General features: G+C 38.0%; 1 protein-coding gene across 1 annotated transcript in view; it reads left to right on the forward strand.

Annotated features, from left to right (window-relative positions):
- Positions 1-21,697, forward strand: part of LOC149244054 (uncharacterized) — a 51,210-nt gene extending 29,513 nt beyond the window's left edge. The window contains exons 4-5 of the mRNA XM_089374737.1: positions 20,676-20,738; positions 20,831-21,697. Of these exons, the coding sequence (XP_089230863.1) occupies positions 20,676-20,738; positions 20,831-20,923 (156 nt within the window). The 3' untranslated portion in view covers positions 20,924-21,697. The remainder of the gene's footprint in view (positions 1-20,675; positions 20,739-20,830) is intronic.
- Positions 21,698-23,222: the final 1,525 nt, after the last annotated feature.

Genomic DNA, 23,222 nt, shown 5'->3' on the forward strand with positions numbered 1-23,222 from the left:
TAGAAATATAGTATTTGACCCCTCTTCATTGATGACTGTGATCTATGATTTTGGTTCTCCAATAAGTATAATAAGCCCAGAACTGATCGAACCCTTCATTACAATGATTATGGATCAGATCTTTCTTTTTCTACTTGAATTAGATCCTCAACGAAGCTTGTAACCCCTTCAACCAGTTTGATCTTGCTTTTCACGTTCATAGAGGGGGTCTTTACATGATTAGACCCCACAAAGGTGATAAGAACCTCGGATCTGAAGATATTTCTGTGATTTCGATTGAGATGGTGGAGACAGTCCTTTAAATCAATGATCAGAGGCTCTCTTCCTTTGCCAAAGAGCTCAGTCTGCTCAGGGTTGATGCATTAGGCCTTTAGATCTTTTGAAGTGATATCTATTCAAAAGTCTTATCACTTGAAAGTTGAAATAATGCTAAGTACGATGCAAAGGACTTCGATCTGTCTTTTGATGAGATTGACCTTCCCATTGCTTGAGAATAGGCCTTTCTGCCCCTTAAGACAGAACTATAATGCTCCTTTAAATAATCTCGCTTCCTTTGAGAAGTCTGTGGCCTTGTTATGGAGAGGACTAATATGCATACCCAGAAAACTTCGATCTACCTGCCAGAAGATGCGGATTGGAGAGACTTATTCGATTATCTTTAGGTCCTCCCTCCAAGTGCTAAAAAAATGAGTTCGACCTAGAGAAAACGATCTTCTTTCTGCCCACTGTACAAAGCCTTAGCTCTGATACCATGTTGGAAAATTTAAAATTAGGGCAGTTTATTATTTCATTTTCCGTACATGACGTTTTATCTGTGATATTTAGTTCTTCATTCTTTGTTTATTATGTTTATCTTCATCATCAAATAAATGCCAAAACAATGCGGATCACAACCATAAGAGAGAGACATCAGACATAGGCTCCAAGCCAAGGAAAAACCCCTCCACAAGGGGAAAACTCATGAGAACTTCTTCTTATAGAATCAAATCAAAGGAGACTTCCAAGACCAAACCCTAGACCTTTGCTTCCATCAATCAATCAGCCAGACTTCCTCCACAAGTTCTCCAAGGACAGCGAAATTAGGGCTCTTCAAGAGAACGAATTGCAGTACCTCCTTATCCTCAAACCAGAGGTAACCCTAGGTACTACATATGTAGAGCAAAACTTTTCTTCTTCACATGCCTTTAAGACCTTTTTCCACCTTCGCACCTTCTTCTAGCCGCAGACCCAAACTCTTGCTTATGTGAGTTTCTTGTGCTACTAGTGAAGGTCAAATTGGTATCTTTATATAGCCTTTACATGAGGCCTTCAGGCCCTCATAAGGTTGACTTCTTAACTTGCTGGCCGACTTGATTTATTGGAGCATCTAAATATTTCTAATATACAAAATAACAATTTTCTTGATACATGAACCCTCCAAGGGACTTTACATCATGACCTTGACTCTTTGACTTTTTCTTCATAACCCCTAATGCACTCAATGGGTACTCTGACCTAGGACATATAACCATTGGCAAGAAACCTATTTATAAATAAATAATTTTCTTTTTACAAAAATATAATTTCTTTTTCTTTCTTTTGACAAGTACGAAGGTTACATCAAGTCATGATACAATTATGAAGACCGACACTAGTTACATTTCAACATGAAGAACATAATTGATAATAAAAGTAATAATAAATATTTTTGTTTTTTATTTTTACGTTGATACAAGTACAATAATTATGAAGACCGAACCTAGTTACAATTTCAACACTCCACCAGGGAGGTATTCATAATGACTTATTAGGATATTCTCAAGTTGAGAACTTCTATAAGATCTGGATTGATAAGCATCATCATAACTGGCATTGTCAAAATAGAAAGGCCTTGACTAACAAGCCCTATCTCTCCACTAGATTAGAGCACAACGCTGGGAGGCATAAATTTGGACACCACCACTGCCTCTTTCGGCACATACCCCATTTGGATGTTGACCAGATATGCCCTCATTGGACTATTCTTACCTTGGATACCACCCATCCTCGAAGAATATCAGTCCTTGGGACTTTTCTTATCTTGGATACTACCCATCCTCAAATAATATCGGTCCCAAATGCTTATCCAGTCCACCATTCTCCCTACTAGTGCCTTCACTAGGCATACGATTGATAGTCCTGGCCATAGTGCATGACACATGGAGAATATGGGTGTCCACCCTCACTCCCTCTCATATAGTTCTTAGAAACTTTATTAATACATCGACTACCTGCTTCGTATTGTGGAGGTCCATTGTAGCTTCTTGGCTCCTGTCTGCATCACATCATAACGAGCTTCGACCTTCCTGGTTCTCTGATAGCTTTAAATCTAATGTGTCTTCAAGTAGTTCATCAAACACCTTATGGAGCCAAAATTCTTTACAATTGATTGCACAAGCCTTCACATCTTCTTTCTTTGTATTGAAACATAATTTTGCTTCATGCTTTTCCAAGAAAACATATAAGCTCCCAATCATCAATAATATCTCTATCAACATCAGTACTGTCAACCTAATCATTGTGTTCTTGAAACGAATTAGAACTCTTCAACTTCTTGCTACAAGATATTGCCCTAGATCAGTCATCTTCTCTTTTGATCACAAACTTCCCTGGGTTTTCTTTCAAACTTCAATTAGTGTTGTATCCATCCAGAATTTGACAACTCCTCCTTTCCAGCTGAGGTAAGTGAACTTTATCTAATCGACTTCTTTGATGCATACTTTAAACTGCTTTCTCCTTCTTCAATTACATCTATTAGGATTCAAAGAAGTCTTTGTGCTTTGCTGAGTTCTTTCAATTCTTCCATCTATTAGTCAAGTTTAAATAGTTCTTGTCTTGACCTGCAAGCTTTATTAGAAGACCATGAAAGAAAAAAAGACAAAGTACAAAGACAATATTATTAGTAGTAATCAAGGAGATGTAGAGTACTTATCTTTTGAGAAGGGTTAGCTCCCTCTTAATTTTGAACTTGTTCACCAACCTTGTTTTCACGTTAGTATGATGTTATTATCATTAAGGGTTAGATCTACTTCTTACAACGTAAACAATTGGATGGAGTTTTGTTTCTAGGGTTCTTCGTAGTCTAAACTTTGCTAGGGTTTACAAACCCTAGATGCCAAAGTCTTCAAGACTTGCCATTCAAAGATTGCAAATTCTGTGAATTGTTGATTTGGGGTAGCATCAGATGTGCTCTATCCATGAAAATTGGTGGAGAGGCTAAAGCACATGAGATCTCTAAGACCCAGAAATGGTTTGGGAAATTCCACCCGGTTAGAGAGATATTAAAATAATTAATATTTTTAATGGTTTTTCAAGTCTAAATTTAGGAATATTAAAATATTAATGGGTATTAATATACAACTTGGTGAGAATGTTCTAAATGACATGGATCAAGCCAAATCTAATCTTAGCTGTTGATTAGAGACTTAATCTCAGCCGTTGAAGACTCGACAGGAAAAGTATAAAAGGAGGCTTGAGGGTCAGTTGGAGATACACCAAGATTGATCAGTCAGTTCGATTTTCTGGAGTGGGGTTTGCTGAGAAAATTCGAACAAGTGATCTGAGTTGCAGCGAGGGGCAGTGAGTGCATAGCAGAGAGGCAGAGATAGTGCCGGAGGGCCAACGCAGTGATTGAGGAGGCTACGCAGAGCTAGTAGGAGCCATGCAAAGGGCCATAGAGACTGCACAAAGGCTAGCAGGACCTGTGTGGGTGACGCAGAAGGCCAAAGAGATGACGCAAAGTAGCAGAAGGCTGACGCAGAGGGTTTCAGAGTGATGTAGAGGCCAGGAGGGCTGACGCAGAACCTCAAAGAAGCGTTGGAGAAATTTTTGTGGAGCAGATTTGTTGAATATCTGCTTCCGAAGAGAGGTATTACTGCCAGATAGATATCGCTGTTGGGTGAGCCAGTTTGGCACCCTAGTTGTACTCAAAAAAGCTGCTTAATAATAAAACCCTTAGAACTGCTACACCGGTTTTCCCAAGTTGGGTTTTTCGAAGACGATTGTCCAAAAATAACAGTGTCCCTTGTGTGTTTGTCTGTTATTTCAGTTGATGATCTGTAGATGAGTTGAGGCTGCATTTGTGTTTATTTTCAGTATTTATATGGTTAAATAACTTGTTAAGAAATAAACAAGTAGGTGAAATAAACCAGATAATGCAAGAAGAATTTCTGACGTGTTAGACTTAGAAATTTCAACACGAATATACTAGAGAGTTAGTTACAAAACACTAGAGACATTATTGACAAGCCTTTTATGCATTAAATTTCATTCTTTAATCATAAAACCTAGTCTACATATGCAAGAAGATACTTCAAATGCTAACATGTCAATGATCTCTACACAGGCCCTTTTATTGCCATCTTACAAGAGATCATTAAACTACTACAAATGAACAAGATTTATACGTACCTTCTTCAAGCTTACCTTATCCTTGCAGAGATATAGTCCTGTTAACTTCCTTCAATAGAGGTACCTTAGACCTTCATAGAGACAGAGATGATCTTCATTAACCTTCAGATATCTTATCACATTTCTTCCATAGTTCACAAAGTCTTGGTCTTTAGTCGATTTACACATTGTTCCGTCACTTCCATAAGCTATATACCATAGAAAAGTGACCTTCATATGTATCCCAAACTTTTGTCCTTTGTATATAACACATAGTAATGTTCTTTAGGTCTTCACATATATCTACAAAGCTGTCACTTGCAACTTACTCTTCCAAACTTATTTAAATCACTCCTTTCAGACTTCAGGTCGGCTTCATTGATGGATTATGTCTTTCTTTTATGTATAAGAATGAAATCTATGTAGCATGATTGCTTCATGTACTGGTGTCACAAGGATAAGCTTCAAATCACAGTTCTTCCGTAGAGCTCCCAACATCTCGATATTCAAACTAGAATATGAATCAAAGAAAGGAATTCTGTCTTCAAGAGATGTGTCTCATATTCCTGTCCTCTGGATGCCTTATCCATAGGGATAGTAGTAGTTTTATAGTGAACTCAAAAGTATGTAGCCACAAGCTTGAACGTCATAAAAGGTGTTACCACAGACATGAAATTTATGCACCTTCAGTTTTCTTATCATAGTTCATACTACAATTGGATCTTTAGGTTTGGCATTCAATTCTTTAACAAAAGGTATGATCCTCAAGGTCAGATATAGACTTTAATAGTTTGGTTTCTGTTTACAAAACTTTGGTTCTTTCCACTAGGTATCCCAGAATTTTGATGATATTTCAAACTTGGTCATAGTCCTTTTTCATAGGGAGTTGAACCATTGTTTCCAAGCTTCATACTTCTAATCATGTGTCTTAAATGAACTGTTGCAAGCCTCGAGAATTTCATAGAAGTATAGTTAATCAAGTAGCTATGTTACAAAGATATGGGCCACTTCATTGAGATATCCGTACGGGCTTCATTAGGAGATGTCCACAATAAGTCGCATCAAGTTTAGCCTTGATTCTTTGCTATGATGGATGATATATGCTTCAACTTCTTCGTTGATATACCTCAGATACTTCTACGTATGCTTCCGAATGTTGGAGAATCTATTAGGGTAGCTATTTAAACAATTCTCCTTAACTCTAAGAATTACTTGTGAACTTTAGTTAGCTTCTCTGTGTTCTTTATTAAATTCTCTTCATTAAATAATTATCAAGAGCATAAACCATAAAGATCATAAAAGACAGAGGACACAAAATATAGGCTCCAAGCAAGGGAAAAAAACCTCAAAGGGGAAAACCCAAAAGAATCTCTTCTCTTCTTATAGAATTTGATCAAATGAGAATTCCAAGACCCAAATACTTTGACCAAGACCCCCTCCAAGCACCAAGTCAACCCTCCTTCAATGCCCTTCCAAGAAGTCAAAGTCAACTCTAGTTAACAAGAATCAAACCTTATTTAAACTTGCTTCAAACTCAAATTTCTGCTCCCAAATTCAGACCTTTGGACCTGCAGTGATTTTAGAAACTTCGTCCTGCAACTCTTGGCCCCTTGCAGCAGAACAAAAACCTTAATCCTCGCACGTGTGAGCAGAAAAGTTAAGATTTCAGCCTCTTTTCTTTGCTAGGTTTTTTTCTTCTTGTCTTCTAGTCTCCTCGCTTTTGATTTCCTTCATGTTCTATTGTAGATCGAACTTGAGAATGTGTTGTCTTCAAATGAGTCGAAGTCTCCTTATATATATATTTTTCATGAGGTCGAATAGCCTCTTCTAGGTGAGAAAGGTCGAATTCTCATAGTTAGGGCTGACTTGTGATTGGAGGCTTATTTTGACTTTCTAGACTCAAAATAATATCTTTTACATGTTACAACTTGCCCAATAGGGTCTTATACAAATGACAAAGACATTTTTGACTCAAGAAAAATATTTTTTTGACTAGACAAACCCTAGGAGCATGAAATGCATGTTTGAACTAGATGACCAATACAAATGGAACATGAAACCCATGCTTGTAAATAATATTTTTTCTTTCTTCTTTTTCTTGTAACATAAGATATGCATAATGACATGAGTAAAATGACAATTATGAAGACCGAAACTAGTTACATTTTCCAACACTCCCTCTTAACTAGGGAGGTATTCATAATTGTACAACTGGTACAAGGATATTCTCAAACTGAAGAGTTCTCATAAGAAGAGTCAGATTGGTAAGCCATCTTTAAGCATCATCAACATACCCAACATTGTCAACTTGACTTGACTTGACAAGCTCTTATTTATATTAGAGCATAATGCTGGGAGGTGTTATGTGAGACACCACACTACCTCTCAAGGTACATATCCCATCCAAATGTTCACTAGGTATGTCCTAGGACTATTCTTATCTCGGATTCTCGAACCTCAAAGAACATCAGTGCTTTTCGACCACTCTTGTCTTGGATATTTGTCCAATCCTCAAAGAGTATCAGTCAACAAGACTACTTCCTATCTTGGATTCTATATCCTCAAGGAGTATTAATCTTAGATGCTTATCTAATCCTCCATTCTCCTTCCTAGTGCCTTCACTAAGACTTACGACTGTTAGTCCTGGTCTAGTGCATGACACATGGAGAATATGATGTCTTTAACATCACTCCCTCTTAACCTAGAGAGGAGATCCTCATTCCCTCTTGATTGGGGAATAGATCCTTGCTCCTCAAAAATTTAAGGAGACTTCTTACTCCCTCTAAAGCATAGAGGAGATTCTTTTACTTCCTTTCAATTGGGAAGCTTTCTAGTGTGTCTTCATCAATACATCAACTACTAGTCCTTCATGGAGATCTTCAAGTAGCTACATGGCTCCTCCTCTTCTTCGCATCTTTACCAATTGATCTTTAATGTAATGGAGCCAAACTGTGATAGGATTCGGGCCATCAACCTTTCATATCAGTAGTCGTCATCAACAAAAGCATTATATTTAGCCAGTCAAAGTAGAGCTTACTCATAGCTTTCTTTAGACATGAAAGTGATCTTCATCATTCTTATGAACATTGAGTTATCTCTTTGTACTGCTACATCTTAATTCCAAGATGATGTAAACATCTTGACAACACAATCTTTCAAGGATTACCAAAACCATCCTCTCAATCCATGTATTCATTGGATTGAGTTCTAAACTAACAGTTGTAGGTATACTAACCTCAACTGCTATTATGCATTTCTGCAATATCCTTCCAAGTAGCAAAAACATACATCGACCAGATTACCAAAACCAAGACTTTTAATATTGAAGTTACCTCAATATGATGGCCTCTTTGGATTTTGCTTACTTTTGAGATCAACATCCTTTTGTATGGTCTATCTTCATCTTTTACCAAAGATCCTTCTCCATGCTAATCACTTGTAATCAAAGTGCCCATGGAACAAACTGACCAGCAAGCTGCAATTTATTCTTCCTTGGAGTTGTCATTATCAACTCTCTTTCTTTCTTCAGGAAACCATATTCGATGTTGATCAATATCATCATGTCTAAATCATGTTGCTTTGTGGAAGAGTCTTGAGCCTTAACCATTCCAAAGCATGCCAAACTCCTCCTTCCAAGTGTTGAGTAATTACATGGAAGTCTTACCGAGCACATTCTTATGATCAACTTCTTCTGCAAGATTCTTGTAGACATGAATTCTACCTTCTAGAGAAGAGTTACTTAAGGACATGCATACCTTTGCTTCCATACAATCATCTAACCATCCTTTCTTTGAATGATCTTGCTTCCATCTTTATCGAAGATAAGCTTTCCTTCCTTAAAAGTAGAAAGACTTCAAAGTTCAAACTGTCATTTGACTATCTGCATGCCTTCATCCTTCAAGACTACTGTTTCCATACTAGATGGAATACATACCAGTCATGTCATAATGCTTCTTCCAAGAACCTTCCTGAATGATGGTTCTTATTGGAGGATCTTGATGATCCTTCTTTGCAAGATGACTACCTCTAACATTATGTTAGAAAATGCTTGGATGAACTATAATGTGCAATATGGTCAATCTTTCCATTCTTGTAAGCTAGATGATTCCTTCCGAAGTAATTTGATCATGTAGATTCTAATTCTACTATCATATGCTTCTTTCTATGATGCCATGCTTTACAGATATCAAAACTCTTCTAGAGAATGCAATGGTGTCATATGCACTGTACTTTACACCCTTACAATCAATGTGTCATATCATGCACTGTACTTTACACCCTTACCATCAATGTATAACAATCCTTGTCTGGGTGCTTTACATAACACAAACATGAAACATTGCAAACTATAATACCATCACCCTTATTCTATGATATTGTTGCATAACGTTGTTATTTCATAAGACCTTTGACATCATTTTAATACATGAGAATTCTGTACTGTTATAAAGCCGCTACTTATGTGTCGGTGATTTAGAGTTGATCAACCTATAAGTAATAGGAGAAGGTGCATCGCTGTTTACTTATAGTACTAAAAATCACTGTATTCATATGATTATTTTGTGAGACATTATATATCAGAAATATTGACTGTAAAGGCAGGTTCTCAAATTCTCCAACACATTGAAACATACTTGTATACTACCATTATAGATACCACTCCTTGTGTCACCGACAACCTTTTCAAATTACTATGTGAAGGCATGAAATCATGAAAAAACAATCAGATGATGTCAAATCCTTATTGCTTTGGCGTGCCCCACCTTTGAAAGCTTATATGTTTTCATTTTTAATATATTGTTATTATCTTTAGAGGAGTAATCGAGTGCAATGTTTTGCACATCTTTGTGGTGGTGGCTCAAGAACCAGTCACGAGTCAACACACACCATATGGTTAAGTTAATCAGCAATATAGGACTCAAGAGTTTGGAAGGCATGTCTAAGGAATTTGACTTGAAGCCCTTCCTCATCTGTCGCTTTGTTGGTACTCATAACTCTGACTGCTGTTTTGATGCCCCTCCTGAAAAAACGTGGCACGAGGAGGGGGGGAGAGGATGTGGATAATAGGTTGTCCATGAATGTCATAAAGGGAGGTTTTAAATTCGATGTCTAGAGTCTAAGTACAAGGTTCTAAACGATTTACTTACTTGTTAGGAGCTGAAAACCTTGATATTTGTTGCAGATTTCTTGAGTTACAACCAGTAAAACGCCCAAATCTACACTAAAATCACCAGATACACAGGGGTAAAGATATCGAATAATAATACAAATTCAATGTGTCTAATATTGGCTTAGATTTTACTTTGTTTTCAATATTCCAAGGTAAAAGCTTGTTGCTTATGATATGACAGTTAAAAAAATCATGTACCAAATAAATATACTTCACTTACTGGGTTATGAAACACACACCTGCTTAAGTTGACATTGCACTTTGTTAGGGAAGTGGTCTTGGGCTACAAGAGAAATTGCCCCTATTTGTGACTTAATAATTTCTTCCACTATTCAGATTCAACTAGGAGTGCCCCCCTAGTGTGGCATTCTCTGGCTTTTGATTTGAGTGTATGATGGAGCACAAGCTCCCTTCTAGGTTGAAGCTCTCTGTTGGAATGACCCAACTCTTCTTGGAAAGACCTACCAGTAAACAAAAAATATAAAGTGGGTTTTCACCCTAGATTTCCTCTTCCACATAACTATGTAGCCCTTTGATGGCTCAATCCATTAGCTTTTGTGTGATCTTGCTTGTTTGAAAGATTATTAGATTAAAACCCAGATACAACAACTAATAAGAAAAGAAACAATAGTCAAAATTGTTGAATTTTCTGTAATAGAAACTGATCTTCTAATCTGATAATTACTTTCTAATGATTAATTAATCAATTTATCGTATGCCATATATATCATTGAGCAATTATACATATAAAATCTCAACAATAATGCAATGATGACAGAAAGTGTCAGAAAGATTCAAAGGGAAAGTCTCAGGGCTTTTCTTTCAGTGTCTTTGTAAAATCATTCCTTGTAAAAGCGACTGTTGCTGAAGATTAATAATACCCTCATCTTCTGCACTGGTTTTCCCGCATTGGGTTTTTCCAGGGACAATTGTCCAAAAACCACTGTGTTGATGTGATTGGTTCTTGTGCATGTATTTTCTGTGTAATTATGTGATAATTGCAGTAGAATTTATTTTAATATTTGTTGAAAGGATTTAATAAATAACTTATTGTGAAGAATAAGTAGGTGAAATAAATTAGTTGTTGTAGTAGAATTTCAGTTTAGAAATTTTCACATGGTATCAGAGCAGAGATCCGGCAACAGGAGAGAAGAATCGACTATGGGTCAAGAGCATGATGCAGAGGCATCAACTCAAAGGGACTCACGCCGATTTACAAAAGAATGCACAAGGGATAGATCACGATTTTTCTATGTTAGCTTCTAGATTGGAAGAAGAAGTCGCTTTCCTAGCAAGCTTTTCCTCCTCTGAGGTTTTGTATATAGACAGTGGAGCTTCTTGGCATATGGCAGGAATTCGAGAATGTTTTTCAGATTATCAAGAAGAATGAATGAATTTTCAGATCACCATGGGAAATAAGGCAAAGTGTACCCTAGTAGGAAGAGGAACTGTAGTCTTTCTAACCGAAGTAGGAGTGCGGCTTCGAGCAACCAATGTGCTGCATGTGCTAGGATTGGGAATGAACTTACTCTCCGTATCTCAACTTCAAAACAAGGGCTATGACGTTTTCTTCATTAAGAAGAAAGTATATGTCAAACACCTGAGTTGGAAAAGGAAGGCTGTATAGATTACAACTAGAATCACCAATGGCACTGATAGGCAGGAATGGAAACAAAGATTTGAATGAACTATGGCACAGGAGGATGGGACAATTACACCATGGGGCTCTGAGAATTCTCAGGAAAACAGTATCAGGAGTTCCAAAACTGAGAATCGAATGAGATGATGTATGCAGAGGGTGCGCTCTAGGCAAGTATGCCAAAGCAGCGTTTTCCAGAACTAACAATAGAGCTAAGAGTGTGCTAGGATTGATACACTCAGACATCTGCAGATCGATGTCCACAAAAGCTCTTAGTGGTGCCGAATACTTCGTCACCTTCATCAATGACCATTCCAAGAAGACTTGGATCTACTTTTTAAAAACCAAGGATGAGGTTTTTGGTCGATTCAAAGAGTTCAAGGCTCTAGTGGAGAATCTGATAGGAAAGAAGATAAAAGTGTTGCACTTAGACATGGTGGAGAGTATGTTGACAAGGACTTCACCGACAACTCCCTACAATCCGAGCAAAATGGGGTAGAAGAAAGGAAAAACAAGACTATTGTGGAAGCAGCTTGATCTGATAATGAGATCTTAGACAATTATTAAGGTATTACAGACTCATGTGCGTGGATTTGCCTATGTTACTTTGTGCAGTGGATCGATAAGATTGCAAAGACATAGACAATGAAGCAGTAAAAGAACATAATAGACAAACACACATAAACACAACAAGTTTAATAAGGAGTTCACCCAACACCCCTGGGCTACATCTCCTGGTCCAGCCTTTAGTGGTGACCTCTCTATTATGTCTTCGGACGTAGAGTTTTTACAAAAGTGAGCTCAATTTGAGTCTCACACAACAGATATAAAACAACAAGGCTTTACTTGGATTCCCCAAGTCTTTCTGAGTACACAGACTCTCCTCACTGACTCTTTGTCTCTGTTTGCTCTCTGTCTCAGCACTACTTGTTTCTGTCTTCCGTCTTCTGTGGCTTTAAAGCCAATCGGTGCCGTCTGTTCATTTCTCCTTCTCGGGCTCTCTGGGTCCCAGCCTCTGTCCGCTCGAATCCCCCTTCTGAGCGTTAGCAATCATGGAAAAACGCCTTCAGGGGAGGTGGCCACCTGTTCTGCAATGGAAGAGTCCATTGGGCCTTTGAAATCCCCGAATTAGCCATTCTCTGTTTACACAGAGAAATACAATCAAACACGGAAAAAAAATCCGCCAAAACACTGTTCATCGGACTTCAAATATTCTTCAATTCGCTCTATACTCTTATAGGGTCCGCCTTTATGTCGCTTATCGCATCTCCACCGTTGATTTGGAAGATCTAGATCCAACGACTGTGGTTTATTTCGGGCGGCCCATGCGTATGGGAGTTAACTGCCTGAAAAGAGTGGTTTTCTCTCTCCAGGGTTTGGACATGTGGCAGCCAATGTATGGGCTCAGGCGGAGCCCGGCCAAAACCTCTTACTGCCTTCGGTCCTCTCGAAATCCCACTTGTTTCGTGGTTTCCTTTTATATTTAAAAATACATTAAAACATGAAAATCCCGCTCATATCGGACTGGAAATTATATATATTTGCATTAACAAACTCTTTCGGGTCCTGTTCATCGCATCGACGTATTTTCTTTTGTTTTTCGTTTATTTAACGAAAATGCGATTTACATTGAAAAAGCCCTTTTTTCTGACTTGAAAATATATCAACTATCACCCATAATCTTGTCGGGTCTGGCTATCGCAGTGGAATGCGTTGGTCCTGCTCCTTTGTGTTGCCCCGATGCGATATTGCGATGCGACTTGTCGCAATCGCATAAGCCCCTGGGCCGTTGTAAGCGCTCCGTTGTATTCTGCCGATGCGATATGGCGGGTTAACCTGGGCCATCGATTTGCATGCTTGATTGACGGTCCTCGTTGACCCCGTTGATCGCTATCACAACATTTATATGGTCTCCGCCGATAGCCTCTGCTTGCCTTTGCCGATTGCGATATGCCGATCAGATCTAGACTGTTGATCGACCAGATCCGACGGCTCCTGTGCGTTGCTCCTTTTGACCGCCGATAAGATTGTTTTCCACTGTTTCTCATTATTTTTCACTGCCGATAGTGTTTTCCGCCCTTTTTAAAGGTTTTCTTTATGCAATAGTTTTTAACTATGTGAAGACTTAGAGGTTTTTAGGATGCATTTGGATCACAGCTAGCGCAATGCCGTATGATCAAGATATGCCCAAATTCCTGTGGGCAGAAGCATGCAACACGACAGTTTATATATCTAGAACAGGGCTCCACATAGGGCATTGGGAAAAATCTCTCCAGAAAGGGTCTTCATCAGGAAGACACCTGAAGTTAGTCATTTCAGGATATTTGGGAGTTTAGCGTATTGCCGTGTACCCGAAGAAAAGAGAAAGAAATTAGATCAAACTGTTGAGAAAGGATATCTTGTGGGATATAGCGAGAATGCTAAGGCATATAGAGTCTATCTTCCAGGGAGTAGGAAGGTAGTAGTTCGGCAGGATGTAAAGTTCATGGAGGACAGAGCTTTCAGGAAATCTCGAGAAATGCCTTCCGAGGAGTAGTCAAAAGATGATCCGTTGGTCCAACCACTTCGACCAGCAGAAACTAGTACCAGAAATTCTCCTGAAGACAAAGCTTCAAAGCAGGAGGAATCTCAGGAAGAGGAAGAATTGATCGATGTGCCCACTTCTAGTGGAAGAACGAGCCGGGAACTCTGACAGATTCTACGGGATGCAGAGGACTTCATTGGTGCACCCAGGAATAATAAAAGGGAGCGAAGACAACCAGATAGATACCAGGCCCTAGTAGCTCAGGTTGGGGAACCTTCTAGTTTTCAGGAGGCCGTTCAACATCAAGTATATGGTGGAGGAATACAGTTCTATAATGGTCAATGATGTCTGGGAAGTGGTACCGAGGCCTCAAGACAGGTTAGTGGTAGGTTCGAGATGGATCTACAAGGTCAAATATGTTGCAGATGACAATGTGGAGAAATACAAAGCCAGGTTTGTGGCTAAGGGGTATGCTCAGAAGGAAGGTATAGACTACGAAGAAACCTTCGCCCTAGTAGCCAGGTATACTTATATTAGAACTGTGATATATCTTGTAGCACAGATGGGGTGGGAGATTCACCAGATGGATGTCAAGACGACATTTTTGAATGGGGTAATAGAAGAGGAAGTATACATTGAACAACCAAAGGGTTTTGAGACTCATGAGAAGAAATCTCATGTATGCAGATTAAAGAAAGCCTTGTATGGGCTTAAATAGGCACCTAGAGCATGGTACGATTGAATTGATGGCTACTTGCAGAAGATGGAATTCGTTAAGAGTAACGCAGACCCTAATCTCTACTATCTTGTCGTAAAGAATGAGCCTCTAATCCTAGTGTTATATGTGGATAATCTTTTCCTGACAGGATCATCCAAGCTCATCAAACACTGCAAGAAGAACCTAGCCACACAATTCGACATGAAGGATTTGGGACAGATGCATTATTTCATGGGGTTGGAAGTTTGGCAACAAAAGGGTGAGATCTTCCTTGGACAAGGTAGATATGCTACAAAGACCTTGAAGAGATTCAGGTTGCAACACTATATACCTATGGCTACTCCAATGATCACCAACTGGAAGAAGATTGATGCATCAAAAGATAAAGACGTTGATCCCACCTTGTACAGGCAGCTTGCAGGGTCCGTGATGTATTTGGTCAATACCAGGCCAGACATTTGTACGCTGTCAACACCCTCAGTCAGTGCATGATGGAACCCAAGAGGGCGCACTAGGCAGTAGCCAAACATGTTCTTAGGTATATACAAGGAACAATCAAGCATGGACTATTGTACACCCAAGGCAATGACATCGGGCTGAGTGGGTTCACTGACGCAGATTGGGCTGGAAGTTCAGTAGATCGGAAAAGTACAAATGGGTACTGTTTCAACACTGGATCAGGAATAACCTCTTGGTGTAGTAGGAAACATAAATCCGTGGTTTTGAGCTCAGCTGGAGTAGAATATATGGCAGCTAGCACAGTTTCGTGCGAAGCCATATGGCTTAGGAAATTGCTTGTGAATCTATTCAGGAGAAGGATGGAAGCGTCGAGGATTTTGTGTGATAATCAGAGTTGCATCAAGCTCTCTGAGAATCCAGTATTTCATGATCGGTCGAAGCACATTGATATCAGGTGTTACTTTGTCAGAGACTGTGTCCGACGAGGAGCAGTACAGTTGAGGTACACTCCTACAGGAGAACAGGTGGTAAACATCCTCACCAAGGCCCTAGGAAGAACAAAGTTTGTTTATTTGAGGGAGAAGATGGGGATGGTGAAGAATCCATTTCAGTAGCAGAAATGGATAAGTGTCCACTGTCGGGAGTTGTAGTGCAATACTTAGCAGTAGCAGTGCTATGGGCAGCATGATGCAGCATATTGAGAGGGAGCTGCAGTACAAATGTAGCAGTGGCAGTGCTATGGGCAACATGTTGAGAGGGATCTCTAGTACAGAGGTAGCAGTGGTAGTGGCAGTGTCATGGGCAGCAGTACAAGAAGCAACAGTGCAGGGGATGTGAGGTAGCAAGCCAAGCATTAACACAGGTACCGATGCGGAAGATCAATGTGATGTTTCTATGGTGAAGCATTGCTAGAGCACATTCCTCGCTAAGAGGGAGTGTTTATTTTTGGTAGCATTGGATGTGCTCTACCCTTGAAATTTGGAGGAGATGCTAAGGCACATGAGATCTCCAAGACCTAGAAATTGTTTTGAGAAATTCCACCCGGATGAGGAGTTATTAAAGTAATTAATGTTTTTAATGGGTTCCCAAGTCTAAACTTAGGAAAATAAAAATATTAATGGGTATTAATAAACATAAGGGCGAGAAGCTTCTAAAAGACGAGGATCAAGTCTTTTTTAATCTTAGCTGTTGATTAAAGACTTAATCTCGGTTGTTGATTCATCAACAGTAAAAGTATAAGAGAAGACTTGAGGATCATTTGGAGATACACCAGTAGATACTCAATATCTCAAGGGAAATCGATTCTCAAGAGGAGATCGATTTCAGAGGGAGAGTTGCAGGGTGGAGGAAGAGGAGGGCATCAACAGTAGTCGGTGACTGAGGAGGAGGTGACACAAGGATAGTGAGAGACAACATAGAGAGAGACGTAGTCCAGAGGAGAGATGTAGCCCTCACGCAGGCTGACGCAGGAGTGGGAGAAGGGTTTCCAAAGTGTCAGAAAGATTCAAAGGGAAAGTCTCAGGTGTTTTCTTTCAGTTTCTCTATAAAATCATTCCTTGTAAAAGCGACTGTCGCTGAAGATTAATAAAACCCTCATCTACTGCACCGGTTTTCCCGCATTGGGTTTTTCTAGGGACAATTGTCCAAAAACAACTATGTTGATGTGATTGGTTATTGTGCATGTATTTTCTCTGTGTAATTATGTGATAACTGCAGTAGAATTTATTTTAATATTTGTTGAAGGGATTTTGTGAATAAGTTATTGTGAAGAATAAGTAGGTGAAATAAATCAGTTGCTGTAGTAGAATTTCAGTTTAGAATTTTTCATATCTTGGCCCTCCTGCACTTAGTTTGAGGCCTTTCGGCCCTCTGCTTATAGTTTTGAGGCCTTTCAACCTACTTTCAGGGCTTCGGCCCTTCTTTTGGCCACAAACAGAATCTCAACAAGCTACTTTTTCTTCGAATAGTATGACAGAGACCTCATGTTATGATGTTGATGCTTGAAGATGGCTTATCAATCCGACTCTTCTTATGAGAATATTTCAATTTGAGAGTATCCTTGTACCGGTTATGTAATTATGAATACCTCCCTAGTTAAGAGGGAGTGTTGAAAAATGTAACTAGGTTCGGTCTTCATATTTGTATTTGTGTCAATATGTACTCCTTGTAAAGTCAAAAAGAATATTATTATTAATTCTTATTTCTAGCTAAAAGCATCTTCTTCATGTTTCTAGGATTTGTTGAGTCAAAAGAGAATTTCTTATGAGTCAAAGTAATGTTCTTAAGTCAAGCCCCATTTGGGCCCTTTGTAAAATAAAAAAAATATTTTTTATTGTAGTCAAGGAGTCAAAAACAAGACCAAGTCGGCCCTCCAAGATTGGCAAGTCAGCCTGCCCTAAAAGACGTGACTCTTTGTATAAACAGACAACTATAAATTGGCATTTGTCATCCATCAAAAGGACAAGAATCAATTCGTCTTCTGTAGCATTTTCTGAAGAAAGTAGATGGAGTTTTCCTGAAGTAATAAAGTGAGAAATCTATCTGAAGTTCTGCTTTTTGAAAGGTATTCGAATTCTGCTCCTAGTATCCGAGTTCTACTCATGTGGAAGGCAAGTTCTGTTATTGCTTCTGTGGAAGGCTATTCGATTTCTGCAATAGACATACTATCTGAAATTCTGAGGAAAGGCACCAAGTCTACTGTGATATGATACTGTATACTACTGTAATACATTCCTGTAGAAGGCCAAATTGGAAGATGCTGATCTGAGCTTATGAACAAGGCACCTAGACTACTGTGATATGATACTATATACTGCTGTGATACATTCCTGGAGAAGGCCAAATTGGAAGATGCTGATCTGAGCTTATGAACAGTTGGAAGAAATATTGTAAGGAGGGCTGACTTGGTTCTTGTGGTGGTCTTGAGTCTAGGATATCTCACTTTGATCTGATTCTATAAGAAGAGAAGACTTTCTGGGTTTTTCCCCTTCTGGGGTTTTAGCCCTGGCTTGGAGCCTATATCTTGAGTCTATTGTTTCTGTGATCTTCATATTTTGTATTTTGGTAATTGCTTGATGAAAGAAAGAACACAATTATAATAACAATAAGCCAACACTGATTTCACAAGTAATTATCAAGTAAGAGATATTTTCATCATTCCCTGTTTATTGATTTCTCGACATGGTATCAGAGCTGAGGTATTGAAAAAGACAGTTTTGTTGGCATATCTTCAAAACAAGTTCGTTGACCTTTTGGTAAAGGTTTCTGTGGTAGTATGCAAGCTTCTAATATGGATTCACGAGGCTTCAAATCTGTGGAAGAATTCTGGATCTCTTGAAGAAGTTATTTCCTATCCAACAAAGAGAAAAAGAGTGAGAGAGGTCTATTATCCAAGGAATGATAAGTGTTTGTACTTCTGTGATACAAGTTTGCCCTTCTGTGATATCGGACAGCTCCTCTGTAATGCAAATATATATTACTCTGTGGTTCAAATTGTGATCCCTTAGACTGAAATCCAAGTCATCTCCTTACACAACAGTGATGTGAAGGCTTCTACAAATTTCTGAGGCTACAAACCTGTGACTATTACCCTAAGATGACAATCCTGTAGTTTGCTGCTAGTCTCTTCTTGACTTGAATGCGAGGTTCTGTAATGGCATATGTTCTGAATGTGATGCAAGGTTCCTCACTATGTTACAAGTTACAACAGAAACGCAAGTCCTTTGGACTATGTTACGAGTTATTCTCCTCACATAGCAAAGATTGATGCGAATCCATCTACTTAACTAGACTGTGGTTCTCCTCTAAAGTATAACTGATTTCTTGGGTTAACCCGATATGAAGCAGGGATCTGAATTCCTACTTTGCCCAGTGATCCAAATCAACTTTAATGCAAGTCATCTCACAAGACACCACTGTAATATGAGACTGTAATCTAAGTTGTTCCTTGATCCGAGTTACTCCTTACATGCAATTTTGACATGACAGTCATACAAGTCTACTTGGACAGTGATGTGATCTAGTGATGCATAGAGTATTGTTCCCTCCTTGGCTTCAACTATAATACCGATCCATGGACAGAGATATGTAATACCTATAATACGGTGTTGCGAATTTACCTTCTGGGCATAACAATGATACAAAGAGACATAAAGACTAAAGCAAGCAATTTTGACATAAACATAAGCAAATCCTTTTGGGTTATACAAGTCCTCTTCTTAGATATAATGCAAGCCTTGAAGTTAAGCATCCAAGTGTGGATGGTCCGAATTCCTGAGGCGGGGTTTATACGAATCTACAGTCCTTCAACAATGCGAGTTCCTTTAGCTCACATAACAGTAGCATTTCCCTGACATAACAGTAATGCAAAGACTGATAATAAAGATCAGAAGGTCTCCTCTTCCTACTCTTGAAGTCTATTCAAAATTCCAAATCCATTCGAGTTCAGCTAGCGATCCGAGATGCCTCTCTGTGGACCATCCAAGCTCTACAAACACGGTGATGCAAGATATCCAAGACATGACAGTGATAGCAACCTTGGGTTACTTCTAAGGATTAAAGCACTCTTGATGAAGGAAGCTGACAACCAAAGATCTCTGCAAGAATGAACAAGGTAAGATTGAAACAGGTATGCATTGCTCTTTTGTCATAATGTGCATATAATCTCATGAAAGGTTGCTTGAAGAAGGCTAATATATAGATCCCTAGCATTTGGAGTATCCTCTTGCATATAAAGCGTGGTATTTCTGGGTTTTTCATCTAACCCTTTAGAATACAAAATTGGAAAGAGGTTGTACAACATAGGGTTTGCATTAAGAATCTGTAAATAGAGAACCTAGGGTTTATGAACCTTAGCAAGAAGACCCTAGAAACCATAGCTCTTGAGAATGACAGGACTGACATCATACTGAGATAAGTATCTTCTTGATTCTGCCCTCTTGTCTTTGTATATTCTGCTGTGTATTCTGATTTGCCACATTTATGTATGTTTCTAGATAAAGTAAGACAATTTTATTAATGTCCAACCAATGACAGCAATAGTAGGTCAATGGTACTCAAAAGTAAAACCAATCTAAGAACATAGGAGTGCAAAAGGAACTCCTAACATGGAAAGCAAAGAAGCTAAAGAGCTAGATAATAGTAATAAAAAAAACGAACACAAAACTGATGTCAAACATTAAATGTTAGCATTAAAGCACATCAGGTCTAAAAGTAGAAGCAGAACGAGGGGAGGAAGAGGACTCCCCAAGTAAGCTCATTGAAACGTGAGACTCAATACACTATCTGATAGTCTCTTCCAGAGAGAAATGTGTGTTGAGGAGACCAGAGAATGTGCGATCTTGGGAGAACAGAACTGTTACATATCATATTTGGCATTTACAGTGACCTTGATTGTCGACACTCTAACATGCAGTATTATATAACTGCCATAAGCCAGCGTTGCGTAATTTTGCGTAATTTTACTAACTTAGAATTAAGTAGTGTTCAACTCTGTTGTCAAACAATAATCGCCAGTCATAATTTATAATTTTTATATTGCTGTGAGTCTGCTTTGATTTTTGATATTTGCAATATGAACCTCGATAAGTCATAATATGTTTTAGGTGTCATTGCTTCTGCATCGATCATAGTATGAGCCTTATCCTACATGTATAGAACATTATGAATGATTGCCAGTTGCATCAACAATTTCTGAAATATATCTGTTTTAATCAATGCAATGTTGTTCTAAGTTTCTTGAGACTAATGTGTGAATCAGATCCCTGCTTTTGCTGCATATAAACTTTTCGATGTTTCCAAGGGATTCTTCCAGAGCTCCCCGGTGAGTTGGAAATTGGCATTCATTAAACCACCAATGTATGTGAATGGTGAATAGACATGGAAAATAACTTGGTCTGCCTGATTTTGTTATAGGAGGAGCCAGAGGATGAAAAAACTCGTCGCAAAAGGGAGAAAATGGAGCGGAAGGCTTCAAGACCTAAATTTATTAAGACAAGATCCAAATGACTTCTAAATTGCATTAGATCACTAAAAGAAGGGTTCCTGTGGAAATGAGCATCAAAGTGATCACTTATATTAATTTATTGCTTGGTTTGCTCATTTAGGGTGCAATTCAGGGTTTTAAGTTTGATCAAAGAGAAACGTCTGTCCCTTGGAGATCACACTGTCATATTATCTTAATTCATCGGATAGCATTGCAAGCCACTAATCACTTACTGTTCCATGTTTCAACTATGCTATTATATTTCATCGGAAGCATTCCTTCCAATGGCTGCTGAGGTACTGATTACATCATTTTTATGGTGCCTCAATGGTGGTTTTGAATAATTTCGTTTTACAGGGGCACTAAACAATGGTGCCTCAATGGTGGTTTTGAATAATTTAGTTTTACAGGGGCACTCCACATATTTATTCGCTTATTCTATTCTCCTTATGGGAGAAATATGTAAAGTTATTTCGCAACATATAAACTCTAGTTCTGTTTTCATGAGAATTATTGTCTGCACTTGGCACTTATGCAGTCTCACATATCTAGTACTTGAAAGAAAATTCATTCTCTTTGGAATCATTCTATGAAAATTGCTTCTCCAAAATGGATATTGGACCAATTTTGAGAGTGGCAAGGGGTGTTATGGTGATCTCCTCTAATCTGAGACATTGGTGAGTCGATGAGTGTAATATTAAGCAGATACCCGCTTAAGCTTTGAGTTTGCTTTTCTGGAGGCTAGATGTCCGTAAGTAACACATTACTCATTGGGTATAATAATTTCAATTTTGGAATGAGGGTGTGTGGAAGACAGTTTTTGACTATGATTTCATTTTTTTTTAGGAAGAAAGTTGTTTTGCTGAAAGGTGCTTCTACAATCCAGTATGGTAGAGATGTTGTCATGTTGACAATGCTGATGTCAACATATGTCAACTTAAAAAGATATAACACTTGTAACAAATAATATTAGAAAAACTGTATATTAGTTGAATATAGATATATAAAAAAAAAAATAAAAAAAAAATATATATTGAATAAAGATCTGATATGTACTCATAATATAAAAAAACTAGTATATAGAGAGATAAAAATAGAGAATTAGATTTATATATAAATGAAAATACCATAGACATGTTATTTGCATAGAAACAAAGTTACAATGCAAATATAAATATTTTAACAATAATAAAAAATGAATTTTTACATATCCATATTTTCATGCATTGTGAGTTTTGAATTCTACGGAATAAGTCTTGATTTATTTGATAATCGAAAGTTTTGCACCAAGGGATTTGATCTCTTGGCACTTGATAGGTCCGGGGTTGAGATGAATATCGGTTGGTTAGTCTCGTGGGACTAGACTATTATCCCCGTGAACTGTTATTTTATGTGCATAAAGCTGCAGTCATCCAACTCCAACTGATGAAAATTTATGAATGCCGGTTTTCCTTCTTTATTCCTAATTATTGATGGAAGACTAAAATTTTGGGTAATCAAGCAAATTCTATTGTTTGACATGAGATGATATTAGTAACATATAGAATATCATGATAATTATTCAAATCATATAAATCAGATGTGTTTCAATAATAAGGAATTGGCAAGGAATGTGTAATATTTTTTTTCAACTGTCAACAATTTATTCCAAATTTTTGTATATTAAATTTTAAAAATATTTCTAGTTTGGGAAAATTTCGAGGATGTAAATTTATCTTAAAGTTTAGAAACCTGGAGAATCTTACTAGCTCTTAATATGCAAACTGTAAAATGCTTGATGGTATTTTTGTAAAAATATTCAAATTTCTAATGATTTTATATAGTCTCTAGAATTTTGGCAAATTTTAAGGTAAAATATTTTTATCCTACAAAATTTGGGTGAATTCTTTTAGGAAGAATGGAAATCAAAGAATTTTTTGTAGCCACTATACAAGTATCTAGTTTCACTAACATTATTAAGTTGAAATTTGTGTAAAATTCCAGTCTTTTCGTTTTTGTTGATATATGACTAGATGAATTGGCAATGGGGTCATTTTTGTACTTGTGTGACACGTGGTTGATTCAAACCACTATCACTAGAACCTAAAGGTGCCCAAGTATGCCCCTTCTGCAACCATGGGTAAATTAGGGAGGTTTTGAGCCTTAAATCTCTTGGTACATGACACTTCATTATCAAAATGATCACCAATTGAGTTGCACCCTTGGAGGCTTGTCAAATTCCAGTTGCTTAGAATTAACAAAGCTACAAAATAGGTATCTCTCAATTTATGGAGGAACCCGAGTTCTTTCTTAACAAGTATAAGATGTTTTCATTAAACATAA

The sequence above is a fragment of the Pinus tabuliformis genome, chromosome 8, assembly GCF_031772625.1.
Source record: "Pinus tabuliformis cultivar Carrire ecotype Pingquan chromosome 8, CPIR1, whole genome shotgun sequence".
NCBI classification, from domain to species: domain Eukaryota; kingdom Viridiplantae; phylum Streptophyta; class Pinopsida; order Pinales; family Pinaceae; genus Pinus; species Pinus tabuliformis.